Consider the following 21,918-nt stretch of genomic DNA (forward strand, 5'->3'; position numbering starts at 1 on the left):
CTTTCTTAACTTGTTTAACTCACTCCAAAATTTTTTCTTATTTTCATTAAAATTTCTTGACAGTACCTCTCCCACTCTATCATTTGCTCTCGTTTTGCACTCTCTCACCACTCTCTTCACTTTTCTTTTACTCTCCATATACTCTGCTCTTCTTGTAACACTTCTGCTTTGTAAAAACTTCTCATAAGCTACCTTTTTCTCTTTTATCACACCCTTTACTTCATCATTCCACCAATCACTCCTCTTCCCTCCTGCACCCACCCTCCTATAACCACAAACTTTTGCCCCACATTCTAATACTGAATTTTAAAACTATTCCAACCCTGTTCAACCCCCCCACTACTCATACCTGAACCAACCCACCTTTCTGCCAATAGTTGCTTATATTTCACCCGAGCTTCCTCCTTCCTTAGTTTATACACTTTCACCTCCGTCTTACTTTTTTTTTTTTTTTTTTTTTTATCACACCGGCCGATTCCCACCAAGGCAGGGTGGCCCGAAAAAGAAAAACTTTCACCATCATTCACTCCATCACTGTCTTGCCAGAAGGGTGCTTTACACTACAGTTTTTAAACTGCAACATTAACACCCCTCCTTCAGAGTGCAGGCACTGAACTTCCCATCTCCAGGACTCAAGTCCGGCCTGCCGGTTTCCCTGAATCCCTTCATAAATGTTACTTTGCTCACACTCTGTCTTACTTGTTGTTGCCATTTTCTTCTTATCCCATCTACCTCTTGCTCTAACTATAGCTACAACTAGATAATGATCTGATAAATCAGTTGCACCTCTATAAACGTATACATCCTGGAGCCTACCCATGAACCTTTTATCCACCAATACATAATCTAACAAACTACTTTTATTATGTGCTACATCATACCTTGTATATTTTTTTATCCTCTTTTTCATAAAATATGTTTTACTTATTACCAAACCTCTTTGTACACATAATTAAAGTCTCCCCATTTTCATTTACCTCTGGCACCCCAAATTTACCTCCTACTCCCTCCATAACATTTTTACCCACTTTAGCATTAAAATCCCCAACTACAAGTACTCTCACACTTGGTTCAAAACTCCCCACACAAAGATATTATTGCTATAACAGAGTCTTGGTTCAACTTGAAAGATAGAAAAATTCCTTCTGAATGCTGCACACAAGACTATAAATAATTCCACACTGATAAGCTCAACAGGAAAGGTGATGGAGTGGCAATAATTTAAACTGCTGCATTAGACAAGATATAAAAGTGAAGTGATGTACACCGAATCCATTTAGCTACAGTTTCTAGAGGGATGTAATGGGCTAATTTTTTTGTGTGAGTTACAGCCCCCCCCAAACTTTGATAAGGAACATTGTAAACTTCTGTGGGACAAAAATAATAAGGCATATAAGAACATAAAAATGTAGGAACACTGCAGAAGGCCTACTGGCCCATACGAGGCAGGTCCTTATCAAAACGACATCTACCTAAAGCTACTCAAGAAATAACTCCCGTACCCCTTGACACCAATCAAACCCAGCCCCTCCCACTCATATATTTGTCCAGTCTCTTCTTAAAGCTACCCAAGGTCCTAGCCTCTATCACCCCACTGGGAAGACTGTTCCACGCATTTACAACTCTGTTAGAAAACCAGTACTTACCTATGTCCTTTCTAAATCTAAATTTATCCAACTTAAATCCATTATTCCTGGTTCTTACCTGGTTCGACACCCTCAGTACTTTATTAATGTCTCCCTTGTTTATGCCCGTCATCCACTTATACACTTCAATGATATCTCCCCTTATTCTACGCCTCTCCAGAGAGTGGAGATTTAAGGCTTTAAGTCTGTCTTCATACGGGATGTTCCTTACACAGTAAATCATTTTAGTCATTCTTCTCTGTATGTTCTCTAATGAGTCTATGTCCATCCTGTAGTAAGGGGACCAAAACTGAGCAGCATAATCTAAATGAGGCCTCACTAGTGATGTATAGAGCTGTAAAATAACTTTTGGACTTCTGTTACTTATACTTCTTGAGATAAATCCAAGTAATCTGTTGGCCTTGTTGCGCACACTAAGGCACTGCTATCTTGGCTTTAGATTTCTGCTTACCATGACTCCCAAGTCTTTTTCACATTCTGTATGACCAAGCTCTACTTCACCTAGATTATAGCTTTGAGGGTTATTTTCATTACCAAGGGCAAGTACCTTACACTTATCCACATTAAACTTCATCTGCCATTTTTCAGACCAAAACATTAATTTGTTCAAATCGTCCTGGAGTTCATTGATATCCTCCTCAGAGTGAATTATACGGCCTATCTTTGTATCATCAGCAAACTTACTCATGTCACTAGTAATCCCTTCATCAAGGTCATTAATGTAAATTATGAACAGGAGAGGGCCTAAAACTGATCCTTGTGGAACGCCACTAGTGACTAATCCCCGTTCAGATTTCACTCCATTAATGGTAACTCTCTGCTTTCTATTGGTAAGCCATGCCTCAATCCATGCTAGAACTTTACCTCCTATATCATGAGCTGCCACTTTTCTTAAGAGTCTCTTGTGAGGTACTCTGTCGAAGGCTTTACTAAAATCCAAATAAACAATATCATATTCCTTATCACTGTCAACTGCCTCAAATGTTCTATTGAAGAACGTCAGTAAGTTTGTCAGGCAGGAACGACCTCTCGTGAATCCATGCTGAGATTCATTTATCAAGTTATGCTCTTCAAGGTGACTTCTGATAATGTCAGCTATAATTGATTCTAATAACTTGCCCACTATAGATGTCAGGCTTATTGGATGGTAATTTGAAGGAGTGGACTTATCCCCTGATTTGAATATAGGAACCACATTAGCCATCTTCCACAACTCTGGCACAACACTGGTAAGGATGGACGCATTGAATACACTCGTTAATGGCTGACTAAGCTCCCGGGGACTTATTTTGTTTCAGTTTGTCTATCTGTTTAACCCTTTCATGGTCCGTCCCGTAGATCTACGGCTTTACGTTCAGGGTCCAAACCTTAGATCTACGCCATGAGCTCAGCTCACTCTGATCGGGTCATAGATATGAGAGAATACATCGGGGACTTATTTTGATTTTTTTGGCCAAAAACAGTTTGTCTATCTGTTTAATAACCATGTCCCTCGTGACAGTAATATTAGTTAACTTAAATTCATCAGGAACTAAATAATTGTTAATTACTGGAATCTCATTTACATCTTCCTGTGTAAAAACTGACAAAAAATAGTCATTAAATAAGGAACACATTTCCAGTTCATTATCCGTCAGCTGTCCATTCCCAGATTTCAGAGGTCCTACTTTTTCCTTCACCTTCGTCCTATACACTTGAAAGAGCCCCTTTGGATTAGTCTTTGATTCATTAGCAACTCTAATTTCATAGTCACGTTTAGCCTTTCTAATCGCCTTTCTTACTTCTCTTTTAAGCTGAACATATTGGTCAGTAAGGTTAACCTCTCCTCTTCTGATGCGCCTATAAATTCCCCTTTTCTCCCCTAATAGATGCTTTAGCCTCCTGTTAACCCATTTGGGATCGTTATTATTAGACCTAATTTCTCTCTGGGGAATGTATATACTCTGGGCACTGTGTACATTATTAAGAAAACAATCATAAAAGCAGATCCCTTCATATTCATAAGTATGATTATCGTCAATAAAATCATTAGCTAGATAACCCCAATCAAGATTAGACAGATGTTCCCTAAGTCCATTATAATCGGCAGAACGAAAATCAGGGATTTTTACTGTATTATCATTATTCTTGCATTCCCAATTAATGCTAAAAGTGATGGATTTGTGATCACTTGCGCCAAGCTCTTCAGTGATCTCCAGATTATTCACGAGTGTTTCCTTATTTGACAAGACTAGGTCTAGCAAATTATTACCCCTGGTAGGCTCAGTTACACTCTGTTTCAGAAAACAGTCCTGAACTGTTTCCATGAAGTCACTGGACTCTAGATTACCTGTCAAAGAATTCCAGTCAATTTGGCTAAAGTTAAAATCCCCTACTATGACTATGTTACTGTGTCCAGAAGCCCTAACAATTTCGTCCCAAAGAAGTCTCCCTCTATCGTGATCCAAGCCTGGAGGTCGGTATATTACACCTAGAATTAGTTTTTCTTGACCCTCCATGAACTCTACCCAAACAGACTCTGTTACTGCTCCATCTATTTTTATACCTGTTTTTATGCAACAATTAATATTTTCTCGAACATACAATGCAACTCCTCCCCCCTTCCCATTACATCTATCCACATTGAACAACTTAAATCCCTGAATATTACACTCAGCAGTCATATCCCGACTCTTTAAATCATACCACGTTTCAGTTAATGCAATGATATCAAAGTTCCCAGCACATGCTACCAAACGTAGTTCATTAATTTTATTTCTTGCACTTCGACTGTTAGCATAAAATACCATCATATGTTTTTTCTTCTGCACATTTTTCCTATTCATCTTTGTTTTTACACAATTTCTGAAATTATCATTACCCAGAGTTACTCCATGACAGTTACTATTAAGATTCTTAATATCAGAGCATAAGTCAATATATCCATACTCATTATTTATCATTTCTAAACCCATACCTCTAACTAATCCTAGTTTAAAGTCCTAACAACCCCCTCAACTGAGTTAGCAAGAAAGCCCACACCTGCCCTGGATAAGTGAACCCCATCCCTGGCATACATGTCATTTCGGCCATAGAAGTTGTCCCAGTTGTCAATGAATGGTACTGCATTATCCTTACAGTGTTTATCCAGCCAACAATTAATACCAATTGCTCTGGACAACCATTCATTACCAACACCTCTTCTTGGCAAAATGCCACTTAAAACAGGGTGCCCCCCCCTTCTTCCTAATCATGTCTATAGCTGTCCTGAACTTTCTAACTAAATCCTCACTTCTACGCTTGCCTACATCATTGCCTCCAGCACTGAGGCAAATAATAGGATTTCCCATTACCGTTCATGATGTTGTCAAGCCGGCTAACAATGTCCTCCATCCCAGCCCCAGGAAAGCATACCCTTTGTCTCCTATGGAGACAAAGTATGGATAAGAAAATGGTGCGTTAATGAGAGGTGTTAAATTCAGCCATACTAATTACAGCAATTTGAATGGAAATCTTGAGTCTAGCGAGTTTCTTAATAAAACAGTTTGTAAGAGAATCAACTAGAAGAAATAACCTGCTTGACTTGGTTCTTGCCAACAAGGAATCACTAATAAATACAGTGGACCCCCGCCTAACGATCAGCTCCCAACTCGACCAATTATGTAAGTGTATTTTTGTAAGTGCTTTTGTAGGTGTATTTTTGGGGGTCTGAAATGGACTAATCTAATTCACAATATTCCTTATGGGAACAACTTTGGTCTATTATGTATGGCACCTGAACAGACTTCTGGATTGAAATAATATCGTTAGTTGGGGGTCCACTGTAATCTTGAAGTTAATGATGAGCTTGGGAAAAGTGATCTCTCCGTTTCAGTATTCAGTGGAACCTCGACTTACAAGTTTAATCCATTCTGTGACCTAGCTCGTATTTCAATTTGTTCATACTTCAAATAAATTTTCCTCATTTAAATTAATTGAAATGCCATTAATCCGTTCCAGCGGAATTCCTGCTCTCGGGAGGCAGGACAAAATACTTTAATATAACACAAATATCAACTCTGCGGCTTACTTATCTATCATAATTGATCTAATATGACATAATAAAGAATGTAAATACAGGTCAGCCATCACTAATCCGGCAATCAGTTATCCAGTTCCATCAGTAATCCAGCACTAATTTCGGCTAGCATAATTTCAAATTTCATCATTATACTGACTCAAATCATTATACATACTGACTCAAATTTCATTGTTATACTGACTCAGAAATTGTGCAGATGGTTGTAAATCCACAGCAGCAAGTCAGTGGAGGAGAAAGCAGTGATGAAAATGAGGAAGATGTAGCAGAGAGATTCTCTATTGATAGGTTAATTAAGTGTATTCTAACCTAACCACCCTGTAATCCGGCAAACTCACTAATCCGGCACACTACAGGTCCCAATGATCCCGGATTAGTGATGGCCAACCTGTAATATAGAAACATGATATATACTCTAGGATGAATAAAATAGGCCATAATATGGCCATAATAATAGGGCTAAAGAGGGGTTGTTGAGGTGGTTTGGCCATTTAGAGAGAATGGATCAAAGTAGAATGACATGGAGAGTGTGTAAATCTGTAGGGAAAGGAAGGCGGGGTAGTGGTTGTCCTCGAAAAGGTTGGAGGGAGGGGATTAAGGAAGTTTTGTGGGCGAGGGGCTTGGACCTCCAGCAAGCGTGCATGAGCGTGTTAGATAGGAGTGAATGGAGACGAATGGTATTTGGGACCTGACGAGCTGTTGGAGTGTGAGCAGGGTAATATTTAATTAAGGGATTCAGGGACACCGGTTATTTTTATATAGCTGGACTTGAGTACTGGAAAGGGGAAGTACAATGCCAGCACTTTAAAGGAGGGGTTTGGGATATTGGCAGTTTGGAGGGATATGTTGTGTATCTTTTTACGTATATACTTCTAAACTGTTGTATTTCTGAGCACCTCTGCAAAAATAGTGATTATGTTTTAGTGAGGTGAAAGTGTTGAATAATGATGAAAGTATTTTCTTTTTGGGGATTTTCTTTCTTTTTGGGTCACCCTTCCCAGGTGGGGGACCGCCGACTTGTTAAAAAAAAATGATCTGTTAATTATCTTGACAGGTAGTTAACAGGAGTCAAACAGGCCATATGACCCTTATATATTTGAATGAGTGGTTTTCAACCCCATAATCAAAGTCAAGTGACACACACTGTATACAGTGAGATGCGCTTCACTCACTATATATATGCTGATGGTATTCATTTACTTCTAATTAAAGGAATAAAATATTTTTGACCATTGTTAGCTTGCTAAAACTTTTTCAGCACCTGTTATGTATAACGAAATAGTGTGATGGCTTCTTCATCCTACAGGGATTTGTTGCAGTCAGGATCTTCCAAGGAATGGCCTAAGGTGATGGCAGCATTAACAGGGACTCACAGGATGGATGCCTCTGTTCTCAGGGAATACTTTAAGCCACTGGAGATGTGGCTAACTGAGGACAATGAACGCAATGGAGAGTTTATTGGCTGGGAAACTGGTAAGTTTATCTAACTTCAACTTATCATCTGCCTGTGTCATCCATAATATTGCTACAGACGAGAATGTGAATGTTACACAACCTTATTATTTTTCACAATTTATCTAGGATACATCTTCTAGAACTGCTTCTCAAGAGCAGTAATTAAAAAATGAGATAATAATTATAATAAAAATAATAAAAGTTTTTTTTTTTCAACAAGTCGGTGGTCTCCCACCGAGGCAGGGTGACCCAAAAAGAAAGAAAATCCCCAAAAAGAAAATACAGTGGAAGTATGTTCAGGTGCCAGTACTGACCGAATTTGTTCCAATAAGGGATATTGTGAAGTAGATTAGTCCATTTCAGACCCCCAAACATACACGTACAAACGCACTTACATAAATACACTTACATAATTGGTCGCATTGGGAGGTGATCGTTAAGCGGGGGTCCACTGTACTTTCATCATCATTCAGCACTTTCACCTCACTCACACATAGTCACTGTTTAACCCTTTGACTGTTTACGTCGTATATATACATCTTACGCGCCACTGTTTCTGACGTTTTAATACGCGTAAATTCTAGCGGCTTCAAATCAAGCGGGAGAAAGCTGGTAGGCCCACATGTGAGAGAATGGGTTTGTGTGGTCAGTGTGCACCACATAAAAAAAATCCTGCAGCACGCAGTGCGTAATGAGAAAAAAAAACTGACCGTTTTTTTGGATTAAAACGCCGAATTTGAGGTATATTTTCATATAGTATTTATCGTTGTATTCTCGTTTTCATGGTCTCAGGTGATAAAATGGAAAATATATTACAGAAATAGAGATGATCTTGATTACTTTCACAATGAAAACGACCTTGAAATTGAGCTCAAAGTAGCAAAAATGTTCAATTTTTACCAATGTTCAGGAGTAAGCAAACCACACCACATGTCCAATACACATCAACTGGGGAGTCTAATATTCTTTCACTAGCGCACTGATATTATTTATACCATTTTTACAATAATGTAGTAGTCTGTATAACAGTAAATTTTGTATTTTTTTTATGAATAAAAAATCAAAATAGAAAGCAATAGTAATATAAGAGGGGCCTAGAGACGTGACTAATGAACAGAGGATATGTTATTTTAGTGCCAAGAATATCTACATTGTTTATTCTGGACCCTATTTTGAAATTGGCATCTTTTTTAATTTGCATGAAATTGGCCAAATTGCCAATTTCTGACCACTTTATTGGGTAGTTCAGATCGGTAAATGGGCGGTTTCTTGTACTCAACTGATAGATAAAATGGAGTTCTAAAGAAATAGCTATGAGTTTGGTCAACTGGAACAACGGAATTAACTAAAAGCAGGGCTCAAAGTCGGCGAAATCGCCGATGCATATATGTCGCCAAGACCGCTAACTTCGCGGGAGCATAATTCTGTGAGTTTTCAACCAAATTTCATACTTTTGGTGTCATTACCATCTGGAAAAGATTCTCTATCATTTCATTAGAATTTTTTTTTTTTTTTTTTTTTTTTTTTTTTTTTTTTTTTTTTTTTTTTTTTCAAAAAATTTATTGACATAGAATGACAGTTTCAGAAAGGGGCCTGCGACAGTCAAAGGGTTAATAATAAAAGTGTATTACTATTATTACAAACTTTAATAATAACAATAATATTGCATTATTGTTATTATTATTATTATTATTGTTATTATTATTATTATTATTTTGATTATGATTATTATTATTAATGTTACTACAATCTTGTATTACAATATTAGTAAAACAGTAACGAATACAGCAATGCTACTACTAATTCTTTCTTTCAACACACCGGCCGTATCCCACCGAGGCAGGGTGGCCCAAAAAGAAAAACGAAAGATTCTCTTTTAAATTTAGTAATTTATACGGGAGAAGGGGTTACTAGCCCCTTGCTCCCGGCATTTTAGCCGCCTCTTACAACACACATGGCTTACGGAGGAAGAATTCTGTTCCACTTCCCCATGGAGATAAGAGGAAATAAACAAGAACAAGAACTAGAAAGAAAATGGAAGAATACCCAGAGGGGTGTGTATATATATGCTTGTACATGTATGTGTAGTGTGACCTAAGTGCAAGTAGAAGTAGCAAGACGTACCTAAAATCTTGAATGTTTATGAGACAGACAAAAGACACCAGCAATCCTACCATCATGTAAAACGATTACAGGTTTTCGTTGTACACTCACTTGGCAGGACGGTAGTACCTCCCTGGGCGGTTGCTGTTTACCAACCTACTACCTAGGCTACTAATAATAACAATAATAATTATAACATTAATACAAATTATTATTACTTATTATTTTTTATTATCACACTGGCCAATTCCCACCAAGGCAGGGTGGCCCGAAAAAGAAAAACTTTCACCATCATTCACTCCATCACTGTCTTGGAAGAAGGGTGCTTTACACTACAGTTTTTAAACTGCAACATTAACACCCCTCCTTCAGAGTGCAAGCACTGTACTTCCCATCTCCAGGACTCAAGTTCGGCCTGCCGGTTTCCCTGAACCCCTTCATAAATGTTACTTTGCTCACACTCCAACAGCACGTCAAGTATTAAAAACCATTTACTCCTATCAAACACGCTCACGCATGCCTGCTGGAAGTCCAAGCCCCTCGCACACAAAACCTCCTTTACCCCCTCCCTCCAACCTTTCCTAGGCCGACCCCTACCCCGCCTTCCTTCCACTACAGATTGATACACTCTTGAAGTCACTCTGTTTCGCTCCATTCTCTCTACATGTTCGAACCACCTCAACAACTCTTCCTCAGCCCTCTGGACAACAGTTTTGGTAATCCCGCACCTCCTCCTAACTTCCAAACTACGAATTCTCTGCATTATATTCACACCACACATTGCCCTCAGACATGACATCTCCACTGCCTCCAGCCTTCTCCTCGCTGCAACATTCATCACCCATGCTTCACACCCATATAAGAGCGTTGGTAAAACCATACTCTCATACATTCCCCTCTTTGCCTCCAAGGACAAAGTTCTTTGTCTTCACAGACTCCTAAGTGCACCACTCACCCTTTTCCCCTCATCAATTCTATGATTCACCTCATCTTTCATAGACCCATCCGCTGACACGTCCACTCCCAAATATCTGAATACATTCACCTCCTCCATACTCTCTCCCTCCAATCTGATATCCAATCTTTCATCACCTAATCTTTTTGTTATCCTCATAACCTTACTCTTTCCTGTATTCACTTTTAATTTTCTTCTTTTGCACACCCTACCAAATTCATCCACCAATCTCTGCAACTTCTCTTCAGAATCTCCCAAGAGCACAGTGTCATCAGCAAAGAGCAACTGTGACAACTCCCACTTTATGTGTGATTCTTTATCTTTTAACTCCACACATTTTGCCAAGACCCACGCATTTACTTCTCTTAGAACCCCATCTATAAATATATTAAACAACCATGGTGACATCACACATCCTTGTCTAAGGCCTACTTTTACTGGGAAATAATATCCCTCTTTCCTACATACTCTAACTTGAGCCTCACTATCCTCGTAAAAACTCTTCACTGCTTTCAGTAACCTACCTCCTACACCATACACCTGCAACATCTGCCACATTGCCCCCCTATCCACCCTGTCATACGCCTTTTCCAAATCCATAAATGCCACAAAGACCTCCTTAGCCTTATCTAAATACTGTTCACTTATATGTTTCACTGTAAACACCTGGTCCACACACCCCCTACCTTTCCTAAAGCCTCCTTGTTCATCTGCTATCCTATTCTCCGTCTTACTCTTAATTCTTTCAGTAATAACTCTACCATACACTTTACCAGGTATACTCAACAGACTTATCCCCCTACAATTTTTGCACTCTCTTTTGTCCCCTTTGCCTTTATACAAAGGAACTATGCATGCTCTGTGCCAATCCCTAGGTACCTTACCCTCTTCCATACATTTATTAAATAATTGCACCAACCACTCCAAAACTATATCCTGGTGGCCTGGTGGTTAACGCTCTCGCTTCACACGGTGAGGGCCTGGGTTCGATTCCCAGCCAGAGTAGAAACATTGGACGTGTTTCTTTCCACCTGTTGTCTATGTTCCCCATCAGTAAAATGGGTACCTGGGTGTTAGTCGACTGGTGTGGGTCGCATCCTGGGACACTGACCTAAGGAGGCCTGGTCACAGACCGGGCCACGGGGGCGTTGACCCCCGGAACTCTCTCCAGATAAACTCCAGATAAACTCACCTGCTTTTAACATTTCTATCTTTATCCCATCAATTCCGGCTGCCTTACCCCCTTTCATTTTACCTACTGCCTCACGAACTTCTCCCACACTCACAACTGGCTCTTCCTCACTCCTACAAGATGTTATTCCTCCTTGCCCTATACACGAAATCAGAGCTTTCCTATCTTCATCAACATTTAACAATTCCTCAAAATATTCCTTCCATCTTCCCAATACCTCTAACTCTCCATTTAATAACTCTCCTATTTTTAACTGACAAATCCATTTGTTCTCTAGGCTTCCTTAACTTGTTAATCTCACTCCAAAAATTTTTCTTATTTTCAACAAAATTTGTTGATAACATCTCACCCACTCTCTCATTTGCTCTCCTTTTACATTGCTTCACCACTCTCTTAACCTCTCTCTTTTTCTCCATATACTCTTCCCTCCTTGCATCACTTCTACTTTGTAAAAACTTCTCATATGCTAACTTTTTCTCCCTTACTACTATCTTTACATCATCATTCCACCAATCGCTCCTCTTCCCTCCCGCACCCACTTTCCTGTAACCACAAACTTCTGCTGAACACTCTAATACTACATTTTTAAACCTACCCCATACCTCTTCGACCCCATTTCCTATGTTCTCAATAGCCCATCTATCCTCCAACAGCTGTTTATATCTTACCCTAACTGCCTCCTCTTTTAGTTTATAAACCTTCACCTCTCTCTTCCCTGATGCTTCTATTCTCCTTGTATCCCATCTACCTTTTACTCTCAGTGTAGCTACAACTAAAAAGTGATCTGATATATCTGTGGCCCCTCTATAAACATGTACATCCTGAAGTCTACTCAACAGTCTTTTATCTACCAATACATAATCCAACAAACTACTGTCATTTCGCCCTACATCATATCTTGTATACTTATTTATCCTCTTTTTCTTAAAATATGTATTACCTATAACTAAACCCCTTTCTATACAAAGTTCAATCAAAGGCTCCCATTATCATTTACACCTGGCACCCCAAACTTACCTACCACACCCTCTCTAAAAGTTTCTCCTACTTTAGCATTCAGATCCCCTACCACAATTACTCTCTCACTTGGTTCAAAGGCTCCTATACATTCACTTAACATCTCCCAAAATCTCTCTCTCTCCTCTACATTCCTCTCTTCTCCAGGTGCATACACGCTTATTATGACCCACTTTTCGCATCCAAGCTTTACTTTAATCCACATTATTCTTGAATTTACACATTCATATTCTCTTTTCTCCTTCCATAACTGATCCTTCAACATTACTGCTACCCCTTCCTTTGCTCTAACTCTCTTAGATACTCCAGATTTAATCCCATTTATTTCCCCCCACCGAAACTCCCCTGCCCCCTTCAGCTTTGTTTCACTTAGGGCCAGGACATCCAACTTCTTTTCATTCATAACATCAGCAATCATCTGTTTCTAGTCATCCGCACTACATCCACGCACATTCAAGCATCCCAGCTTTATAAAGTTTTTCTTCTTCTCTTTTTTAGTAAATGTCTACAGGAGAAGGGGTTACTAGCCCATTGCTCCCGGCATTTTAGTCACCTCATACGACACGCATGGCTTACGGAGGAAAGATTCTTTTCCACTTCCCCATGGACAATAGAAGAAATAAAGAAGAACAAGAGCTATTTAGAAAAAGGAGAAAAACCTATATGTATGTATGTATATATATATGCATGTGCGTGTCTGTGAAGTGTGACCAAAGTGTAAGTAGGAGTAGGAAGATATCCCTGTTATCTAGCGTGTTTATGAGACAGAAAAAGAAACCAGCAATCCTACCATCATGCAAAACAGTTACAGGTTTCTGTTTCACAGTCATCTGGCAGGACTGTAGTACTTCCTTAACAATAATATACGTATTTTTTTCTAACTAAGCGTTACATTCTGTATGAGTCTGGAGGAAACTAGATGTGGTTTGCTATGGGATCCGAGAAAGGTGTCCCTATAGTTCATCAGCTCAGCTACCTCTACTTGTTCGCACGCAAAAACAATAACAGCACAGGGAGGTGATAAATTGTAATGCTGTAAAATATAAAAAGAAATGCATGCTGTACTCGTCTACTTACCTATATGTGGTTGCATGGGGTCGAGTCTCAGCCCCTGACTCAGCCTCTCCTAGCTTTGTCAGTCCTATCATACATCTTATTGAAGTTTCGTAGAGAGAATTTTCATTTAGATCGGTTATTGCAAAACTTATCATTTTAAGCAAATAGATTGACTGTCTTTCTTTTAGGCCTTATGCTTAAACGTCCTTCCATGAGACTGTAGTTACGATCTTTGATAACTGCAGTCCCATGCTAAGTCCTTGAGACTTAGTCTAAATGCTGGGTGGAACTGCTTTAATTTATTCTCTTACCTAAAAAAAATATGAAGACAAGTTAAACATGTGATTCCCTTCCTTCCATTCTGAGAAGATGATCTGCACTTTCCCTGCTTGGTCCCATTTCAGACATGGGAAAATGGTTATTTTACTTTATGCACGAAATACTTACCATAACTGTGGAAGTTGTAAGGTGGTTTTAAAATGCAGTGTTAAAATGTTCAGCCGAGAGTTGTGGATATAGGAAGGTGGATGTAGGAGTGTGTATGCGGAAGAAGAACGATTGGTGGAATGATGAGGTAAAGAGAGAAAACGTTTGCATATGAGAGATTTTTACAAATTAGAAGGGATATAAAGATGGTAGTAGGTTGGTAGACAGCAACCGCCCAGGGAGGTACTACCGTCCTGCCAAGTGAGTGTAAAACGAAAGCCTGTAATTGTTTTACACAATGGTAGGTTTGCTGGTGTCTTTTTATTCTGTCTCATACACATGCAAGATTTCAGGTACGTCTTGCTACTTCTGCTTACACTTAGGTCACTCTTAACATACATGTACAAGCATATATACATGCACCCCTCTGGTTTTTCTTCTATTTTCTTTCTAGTTCTTGTTCTTGTTTATTTCCTCTTACCTCCATGGGGAAGTGGAACAGAATTCTTCCTCCGTAAGCCATGCGTGTTGTAAGAGGCGACTAAAATGCCAGGAGCAAGGGGCTAGTAACCCCTTCTTCTGTATATATTACTAAATGTAAAAGGAAAAACTTTCATTTTTCCTTTTGGGCCACCCTTTGTCTCTTATCTACTCATCAAACACGCCACTACATGCCTGCTGGAAGGTCCAAGCCCTCATGACACACAAACTCCTCCTTACCCTCCCTCAACCCTCTGAGTTTGCACCCTACCCCGCCTCCTTCCACTACAGACTGATACACCCTTGAAGTCATTCTGTTTCTCAGCCCATTCTCTCTACATGTCCTAACCACTCAATGCAACCCTTCCTCAGCCTCTGGACAACAGTTTGGTAATCCCAAGACCTCCACTCACCACGAATTCTCGGCATTATATTCACACCACATTGCCCTCAGACATGACATCTCCACTGCCCCAGCCTTCTCCGCTGCAACATTCATCACCCACGCTCACACCCATGGCAAGAGCCAGGCAACTATACTCTACATTCCCTTTGCCCCAAGGACAAAGTTCTCTTGGTCTCCACAGACTGGCACCACTCACTTTTTCCTCACTAATTTGCATAGATTCACCTCATCTTCTTTTGTGGACTCATCCCACACAATGTGCCCCCACCCAAATATCTGAATACGCTCACCTCCTCCACTTTCTCCAATCTGATATTCAATCTTTCATCACTCTAATCTTTTGTTATCCTCATAACCTTACTCCTCTTTCCTGTATTCACCTTTAATTTTCTTCTTTGCACACCCTACCAAACACACCAACCAATTCTGCAATTTCTTCAGAATTTCCCAAGAGCACAGTGTCATCAGCAAAGAGCAGCTGTGATGAACCCCAGCTCAGGTGTGACTTTATCTTTTTTGTCCTGTTTTTTCTGCCAGACCGATTTACTCTCTTACAACCCCATCTATAAACATATTAAACAACACTTCTGTGACATCACACATCCTTGTCTAAGGCCTACTTTTACTGGGAAAAATTTCCTCTTTCCTACATACTCTAACTTGAGCCTCAATGTCCTGTGAAAACTCTTCTTCACTGCTTTCAGTAACCTACTCCTACACCATACACTTGCAACATCTGCCACATTGCCCCCTCATCCACCCTGTCATACGCCTTTTCCAACCAATGCTGCAAGATCTTTTAGCCTTATCTAAATACTGTCTCACTTATATGTTTCTCATCAAACACCTGGTCCATTACCACCCTCTACCTTTCCTAAAGCCTCTTGTTCATCTGCTATCCTATTTCCTCATGCTCACTTAATTCTTTCAATTATAACTCTGGCTCATACACTTTACCAGGCAATAATTTAACAGACTTATCCCCTATAATTTTTGAACAGACTCTCTTTTTAATCCTTTGTTTTAAAGCATGAAGGAACTCATGCATGCTCTTCACAACTCCAGTACCTTTTACCCTCTTCCATACATTTATTAAATAATTGCACCAACCACTCCAAAACCAGATCCTAACTTGCTTTAACATTTCACTTTATCCCATCAATCCAGCCAATAATCCCTCTTATTTTGTACTTATCATTTTGCTGAACTTCCCCCACACTCACAATTACTCTTCCTCACTCCTACAGATGTTATTCCTCCTGCCCTATACACTGAAACAGCTCTGATCTTTCATCAATATTTAACAATTCCTCAAATATTCTTCCACTCCCAATACCTCTAACTTCAGCCTACACTCTCCTCTCCTTTATTTTTTAACTGACAAACCATTTTGTTTTTTGAAGCTTTAACTGTTAACTGCCCAAACTTTTTCTTATTACAAATTATGATAACATCCAAACTCACCACTAATTTCATTGTCAAGCCACTCTCTTCTAACTTCTTTTCTCACACATTTTCTCTCATCACTACTTTGTAAAATTTCATATACACTTTACTACCTCTTTTTACACTATCAACTAACAATCATCTTCTTCCCCAAACCACTTTTCTCAACATGCAAACTGCTTAAAGAATTTTAACACTAACATTTAAACTCACCACATTCTTCTAAATTTACTGCCTGTATGTTTCATTGAATAATTATCCTTCCCAATAGTTGTTTATATCTTACTCCTAATCAGCCTCCCTTCTTTTCCACTTCCCCATGGACAATAGAAGAAATAAAAAAGAACAAGAGCTATTTAGAAAAAGGAGAAAAGCCTAGATGTATGTATATATATATATGCATGTGCGTGTCTGTGAAGTGTGACCAAAGTGTAAGTAGGAGTAGCAAGATATCCCTGTTATCTTAGCGTGTTTATGAGACAGAAAAAGAAACCAGCAATCCTACCATCATGCAAAACAATTACAGGTTTTTGTTTCACAGTCATCTGGCAGGACGGTAGTACTTCCCTGGGTGGTTGCTGTCTACCAACCTACTACCTATTACTCAAGAAACTATTACTCAAGAAATATTAATAAACAGGTAATTTCAGCCACATGTGATACTTCCTGGGGGGTCACACGGTGAATGGAAAATATTTGATTCATTTAAATTTAACTTTTTCCTTAACAGATGAAGTGCTTTGCACACGTGAGAAAGTCATGATGGACACCAAGAGTGATCACTCTGCTGCTGCTGCTGCTGCTGCTGCTGCTGCTGCTGCTGCTGGTTCAGCTCCTGGTTCACTGTTGCTGATGTTGGTGACACTGCTTCACTGTGTTCACTTTCAAGCAAGAAATTCTTCAAATAGTTAACTTCAAGTTATAGCTCTGTTATAGTTCTAATGTAATATGCAATAAATATTTTGGGAAAATAAGCACAAAAGCAGGAAAGAACTTTTCATACTACATTGTTTTATCCTAAGTAACAGTTCCTTTTAAGTCAATGAATGCACAAGATTATTTATACCAGCATGGTCAAGTGCACACTGGATCAAGGTATGGAAGGTGACCCACCTGCCAGTACTGCCAGACACTTGCTCTACCTTGTGTGTTCAAGTAAACCCTCAATAAACTCTTTCTGTTTTTGTAATAGAATTATACACAAATAACCAGCACATTGGAGAGAGGAAAGCTCATGACAACTTTTTGGTCCGTCTTTGACCATTCAAAAGTCACACTGACAGAAGAGAGCGAGTGATCCAGTATATATAGGCGAGGAAGACAGGGACGGGAGAAAGAGAGGAGGAAAGGAAGAAGTGGTAGTGTTAATAAGAGATAGAAAGGGGAGTGAAGGGAGGCAATAGTAGTAGTAGTAGTAATAGTAGAACATACTGAAGGAAATAACAGAAATGGTATTAAAGGAGCAGTAGTTGTAGTAGTAGTAGTAGTAGTGGGGTAAGTCTAAAGACAAAAAAAGGGAGCACTAGGAGAGCTAAGTGCTTTGCAAATCTACAAACTCCCTGATTCTGCCGAATACTAATATGTGAGCAGATTATCTCTGGTCTATTGTCTTTTTTTTTTAATTACATGCCACAACATTAGGTGTGGTTTTATACCCGAATACAAAACACACAATGCACGTATTGTGCGTTCTGTACATGTACAGATGATCCTGTATCCTAAAAGAAATCTCATCTATATATTTCTTAAGACAACTGCAGCAAAGTATGCGTCACATTAGTCTAGATCAGGGATTCTCAACTTTTCCTCTGTCATTAACTCCCTTAGCTTGATGTATTTCTCCATTTACCCCCTTACTTCCATACAAAAAAATTATCACCATCGTAAAGGGACAGAAAAACAAGAAGGTCAGAAAACAAAATTACATTATTCAGGATTTGCACAAAATATCAATATACATTCGTATCACCAAAAGAAAAAAAAAAAAGAAAATATTCTTTTCTAAAGAAATAATTATACAGTCCATTTTATCACAAAAAAAAAAAAACAGAAAAACCAGAAACATTGAATTATTATTCAGTTATCAGGTACATCAAATATTTACCTCTTACCATGTAATTTTTTACTCCCAAGGGATAAATTTACCCCTAGTTGAAAATCACTGATCTAGAGAGTTGGAACTGTGTCTATCAAAGTCTTTAATAGTACTTGATATAATGTTTATGACACCCATGTTGCTTTTGAAGAGGACTGATGTGATGCATTACATTATATGACCTAATGAAAAGATGAGTTAATTGTGCTATTCTCTACTTTGAGTGTAGTTAGGTTTTTCTGCAGTTCTGGATGAAATGTGTTGGAAACTTGAGTGTAAGGAAGTGTTATAAAAATATTCTATTCTTCCTCAAGATATATGTACGAGTTAGCCCCGTTAGTTCTCTGGTCACGTTGTCAATAATAATGCATTGAGTCATTGTTTGGTGGGTTTGCTGAACACCCTTAGTTTGAGATGGTAAATCTAGATGAGCAGGACGTTGAGGAAAGAATGACTTCTATTTGATACTACTTCAGGAGTTAACTGTATAGATGGTTCAGCCCTATTTAAATATCTTAGCTCCATTAAAACCAAACCTGAGCTACCTCAATTTTGAAATACCCTGCATCTACATCAATAAATAATGCTTGAATATATTATTATACACACACCAACTAGTGAACTAATCAGGGCACACTCATTGTATTTTCTCAAAATTTTAAGAATTTGCTGCCCGGAAAATCTTGAGAACATTAGTATTTGCTAGTTGGGCATTTAGTCTAAGATGAAAAATGAGGGGAAGTGGAACAGGTGTGAATGCTGGTGTAATGTAAGTGTCTGCCACCTCAGGAAATTCAGGACTGGAAACACACACAGTTCATAGAATATAACTGATTTCTATCCCATTCATTGTTCACATGTCATGGCAAGAAAAAAAGTGTATTACATCACCTTGTATATTCTGAAAATAAGAGTGCTATGAAAATGTGCTCTCCTGTAGAGTAGGACGTCAAGGAAAGGAAGTCTACCGTCACTTTCGAGCTCCAACAGTGTCAACACAATCAGTTCCACAAACAAATTGAATTTGTAGCTCAGAAGAAAAATCAGATTTCCCTTCCATAACGGCCTCCTCAGTAGGATACCTTGCAGAGACACTTCTTCAAAGTGTGCAAGAAGTAGGATACCCTACAGAGACACTTGTTGAAAGTGTACAGGAAGCTTATAATTAAGGCTGACTTCGAAAGTTTTATTCTCACCATGACACACAAAGAGAAAGGCAGTAATCGGTGACTTTCTAAGAGCCCTGTGTATTTCCAGCCCTGAAATTCTCGACTGTGAGTTCACTTGCAGTACACCAGATGAAGTCATAGACACACTTCAGATACATGGATAACAGTGCTTAAGTGTAGTGTGCAAACTATAAAATAAATCGGTAAAAATATAATTTTTATATTATCATTGCTGATGTTAGGAAATTATCATTATTTTATTTATAATAAGTATTATTAAGATTATATTTTGTGCACAAAAAGTAAGATGTCCACTGATGTCATAAATATTATAAAATACTTACTGCAGAAGCATGGTAATATTGTAACATGATTGTGATGTCATGTGATTTCATTCCACATTAAGTGGCTATATGACATGTGTGGTTTGACCAATAATGATGCCTGTTTCTGTGCAGGTCAGCAGGGTCAGTGTGCGCAAAGTTCAGTGCAAGCTTAGTTCCCACACTGTGTATGACAAGTCATCCAGCTTGACCTTCTTCTTAATTTTGTTCATCTCTTTCGTAATATTTTGGACATGAGTTAAAAGAAAAGTTATTGATAAGTAAACAACATAAATGGTTGGTTGTCTCACTTCCTGGGGATTTATTATGTAACTTGACCCTCCTGGATATTGAGCACTCGGAGACAGCTGCTGTTGTGCTCACTCGGAGACAGCTGCTGTTGTGCTCACTCGGAGACAGCTGCTGTTGTGCTCACTCGGAGACAGCTGCTGTTGTGCTCACTCGGAGACAGCTGCTGTTGTGCTCACTCTGAGACAGCTGCTGTTGTGCTCACTCAGAGACAGCTGCTGTTGTGCTCACTTGGTCAGAAAAGTGGCAGATGCAGTTCAATGTAGATAAATGCAAGGTTCTGAAGCTTGGGAGTGCCCATAACCCTAGTACTTATAAATTAAATGATGTAGAACTTAGCCATACAGATTACGAAAAGGACTTGGGGGTTATGGTGAGCAGCAACCTTAAACCAAGACAGCAATGCCTAAGCGTACGTAATAAGGCAAATAGATTACTGGGATTTATATCAAGAAGTGTAAGCAACAGAAGTCCAGAGGTCATACTGCAGCTTTATACATCATTAGTAAGGCCTCACCTTGATTATGCAGCTCAGTTCTGGTCTCCGTATTACAAAATGGACATAAATTCGTTAGAAAACATTCAGCGTAGGATGACTAAATTAATACATAGCATCAGAAATCTTCCTTATGAAGAAAGATTGAAGACTCTTAAGTTACATTCACTTGTTAGACGAAGAATGAGAGGAGACCTGATCGAAGTGTATAAGTGGAAGATAGGTATTAATAAAGGGGATATTAATAAGGTCTTGAGGATGTCTCTCCAAGAGAGAACGCGCAGTAATGGATTTAAATTAGATAAGTTTAGATTTAGAAAGGACATCGGAAAGTATTGGTTTGGAAATAGGGTAGTTGATGAGTGGAACAGTCTACCTAGTTGGGTTATTGAGGCTGGGACTTTGGGTAGTTTCAAATCTAGGTTGGATAAGTACATGAGTGGGATGGGTTGGATTTGAGTGGGACTTTCACATCAGAGCTTATTTCTTGGGTGGCATTGAAAATTGGGTAGGGCAAATGTTTTGTTAGTGGGATGAATTGTAAAGGACCTGCCTAGTATGGGCCAGCAGGCCTCCTGCAGTGTTCCTCCTTTCTTATGTTTTATGTTCTTATGTTGTGCTCACATGGAGACATCTGCTGTTGTGCTCACTCAGAGACAGCTGCTGTTGTGCTCACTCAGAGACAGCTGCTGTTCTGGTTGAGTGGTGTTATTATAGGTCTATATTGCCTGAACTCTGTCTTGCTCTGCAGATGGAGCATGGGCAAGATAGAAAGTGTGGATATATATTTACTGTATGGCTGCCATTTGTTGTCATATCTACTGTGGTTTCCTTTCACTTCTATATTGGTATGGTAGATAAGTGTTGTTAATATCATAAAAATTTGTAGTATCTCTCGGGTCACTACTAAATGAACTTGCACTGTCTGTTAATTAAGTAATCATTGCCAGGTGATGGTCATTAACCTGTCTGTTGTGTATACTGAGGCCTGAATAATTCATCGGTTTGGGGTATAATTGTGGTTGTACATATATTTTATAACATCTAGAGAAAAGTAATCAGTTGTATAATTTAATTTTTCTGGTAGTTTAACCATGAAATCTATTTAACATGCTTTGATTTAATATCTAATAAACATATTTATATAGTGTATTTGTTTAAATTTATCTGTCGTGGATCAAATGAACTGTTGTGAATATTTTAATTTATAGTGCTAATTCAATTTGGGTAACAGTTTTTTTCGGCCATTATAAGAGCTATCTTTGTGGTACCTACCTCAGTAAATAA

General features: G+C 38.8%; 1 protein-coding gene across 1 annotated transcript in view; it reads left to right on the forward strand.

Annotated features, from left to right (window-relative positions):
• LOC128692292 (angiotensin-converting enzyme) overlaps positions 1-21,779 on the forward strand; it is a 158,635-nt gene extending 136,856 nt beyond the window's left edge. The window contains exons 8-9 of the mRNA XM_070096268.1: positions 7,010-7,176; positions 16,970-21,779. Coding sequence (XP_069952369.1) covers positions 7,010-7,176; positions 16,970-17,151 — 349 coding nt within the window. The 3' untranslated portion in view covers positions 17,152-21,779. The remainder of the gene's footprint in view (positions 1-7,009; positions 7,177-16,969) is intronic.
• Positions 21,780-21,918: the final 139 nt, after the last annotated feature.

The sequence above is a fragment of the Cherax quadricarinatus genome, chromosome 53 (assembly GCF_038502225.1).
Source record: "Cherax quadricarinatus isolate ZL_2023a chromosome 53, ASM3850222v1, whole genome shotgun sequence".
In the NCBI taxonomy this organism is placed as follows: Eukaryota; Metazoa; Arthropoda; class Malacostraca; order Decapoda; family Parastacidae; genus Cherax; species Cherax quadricarinatus.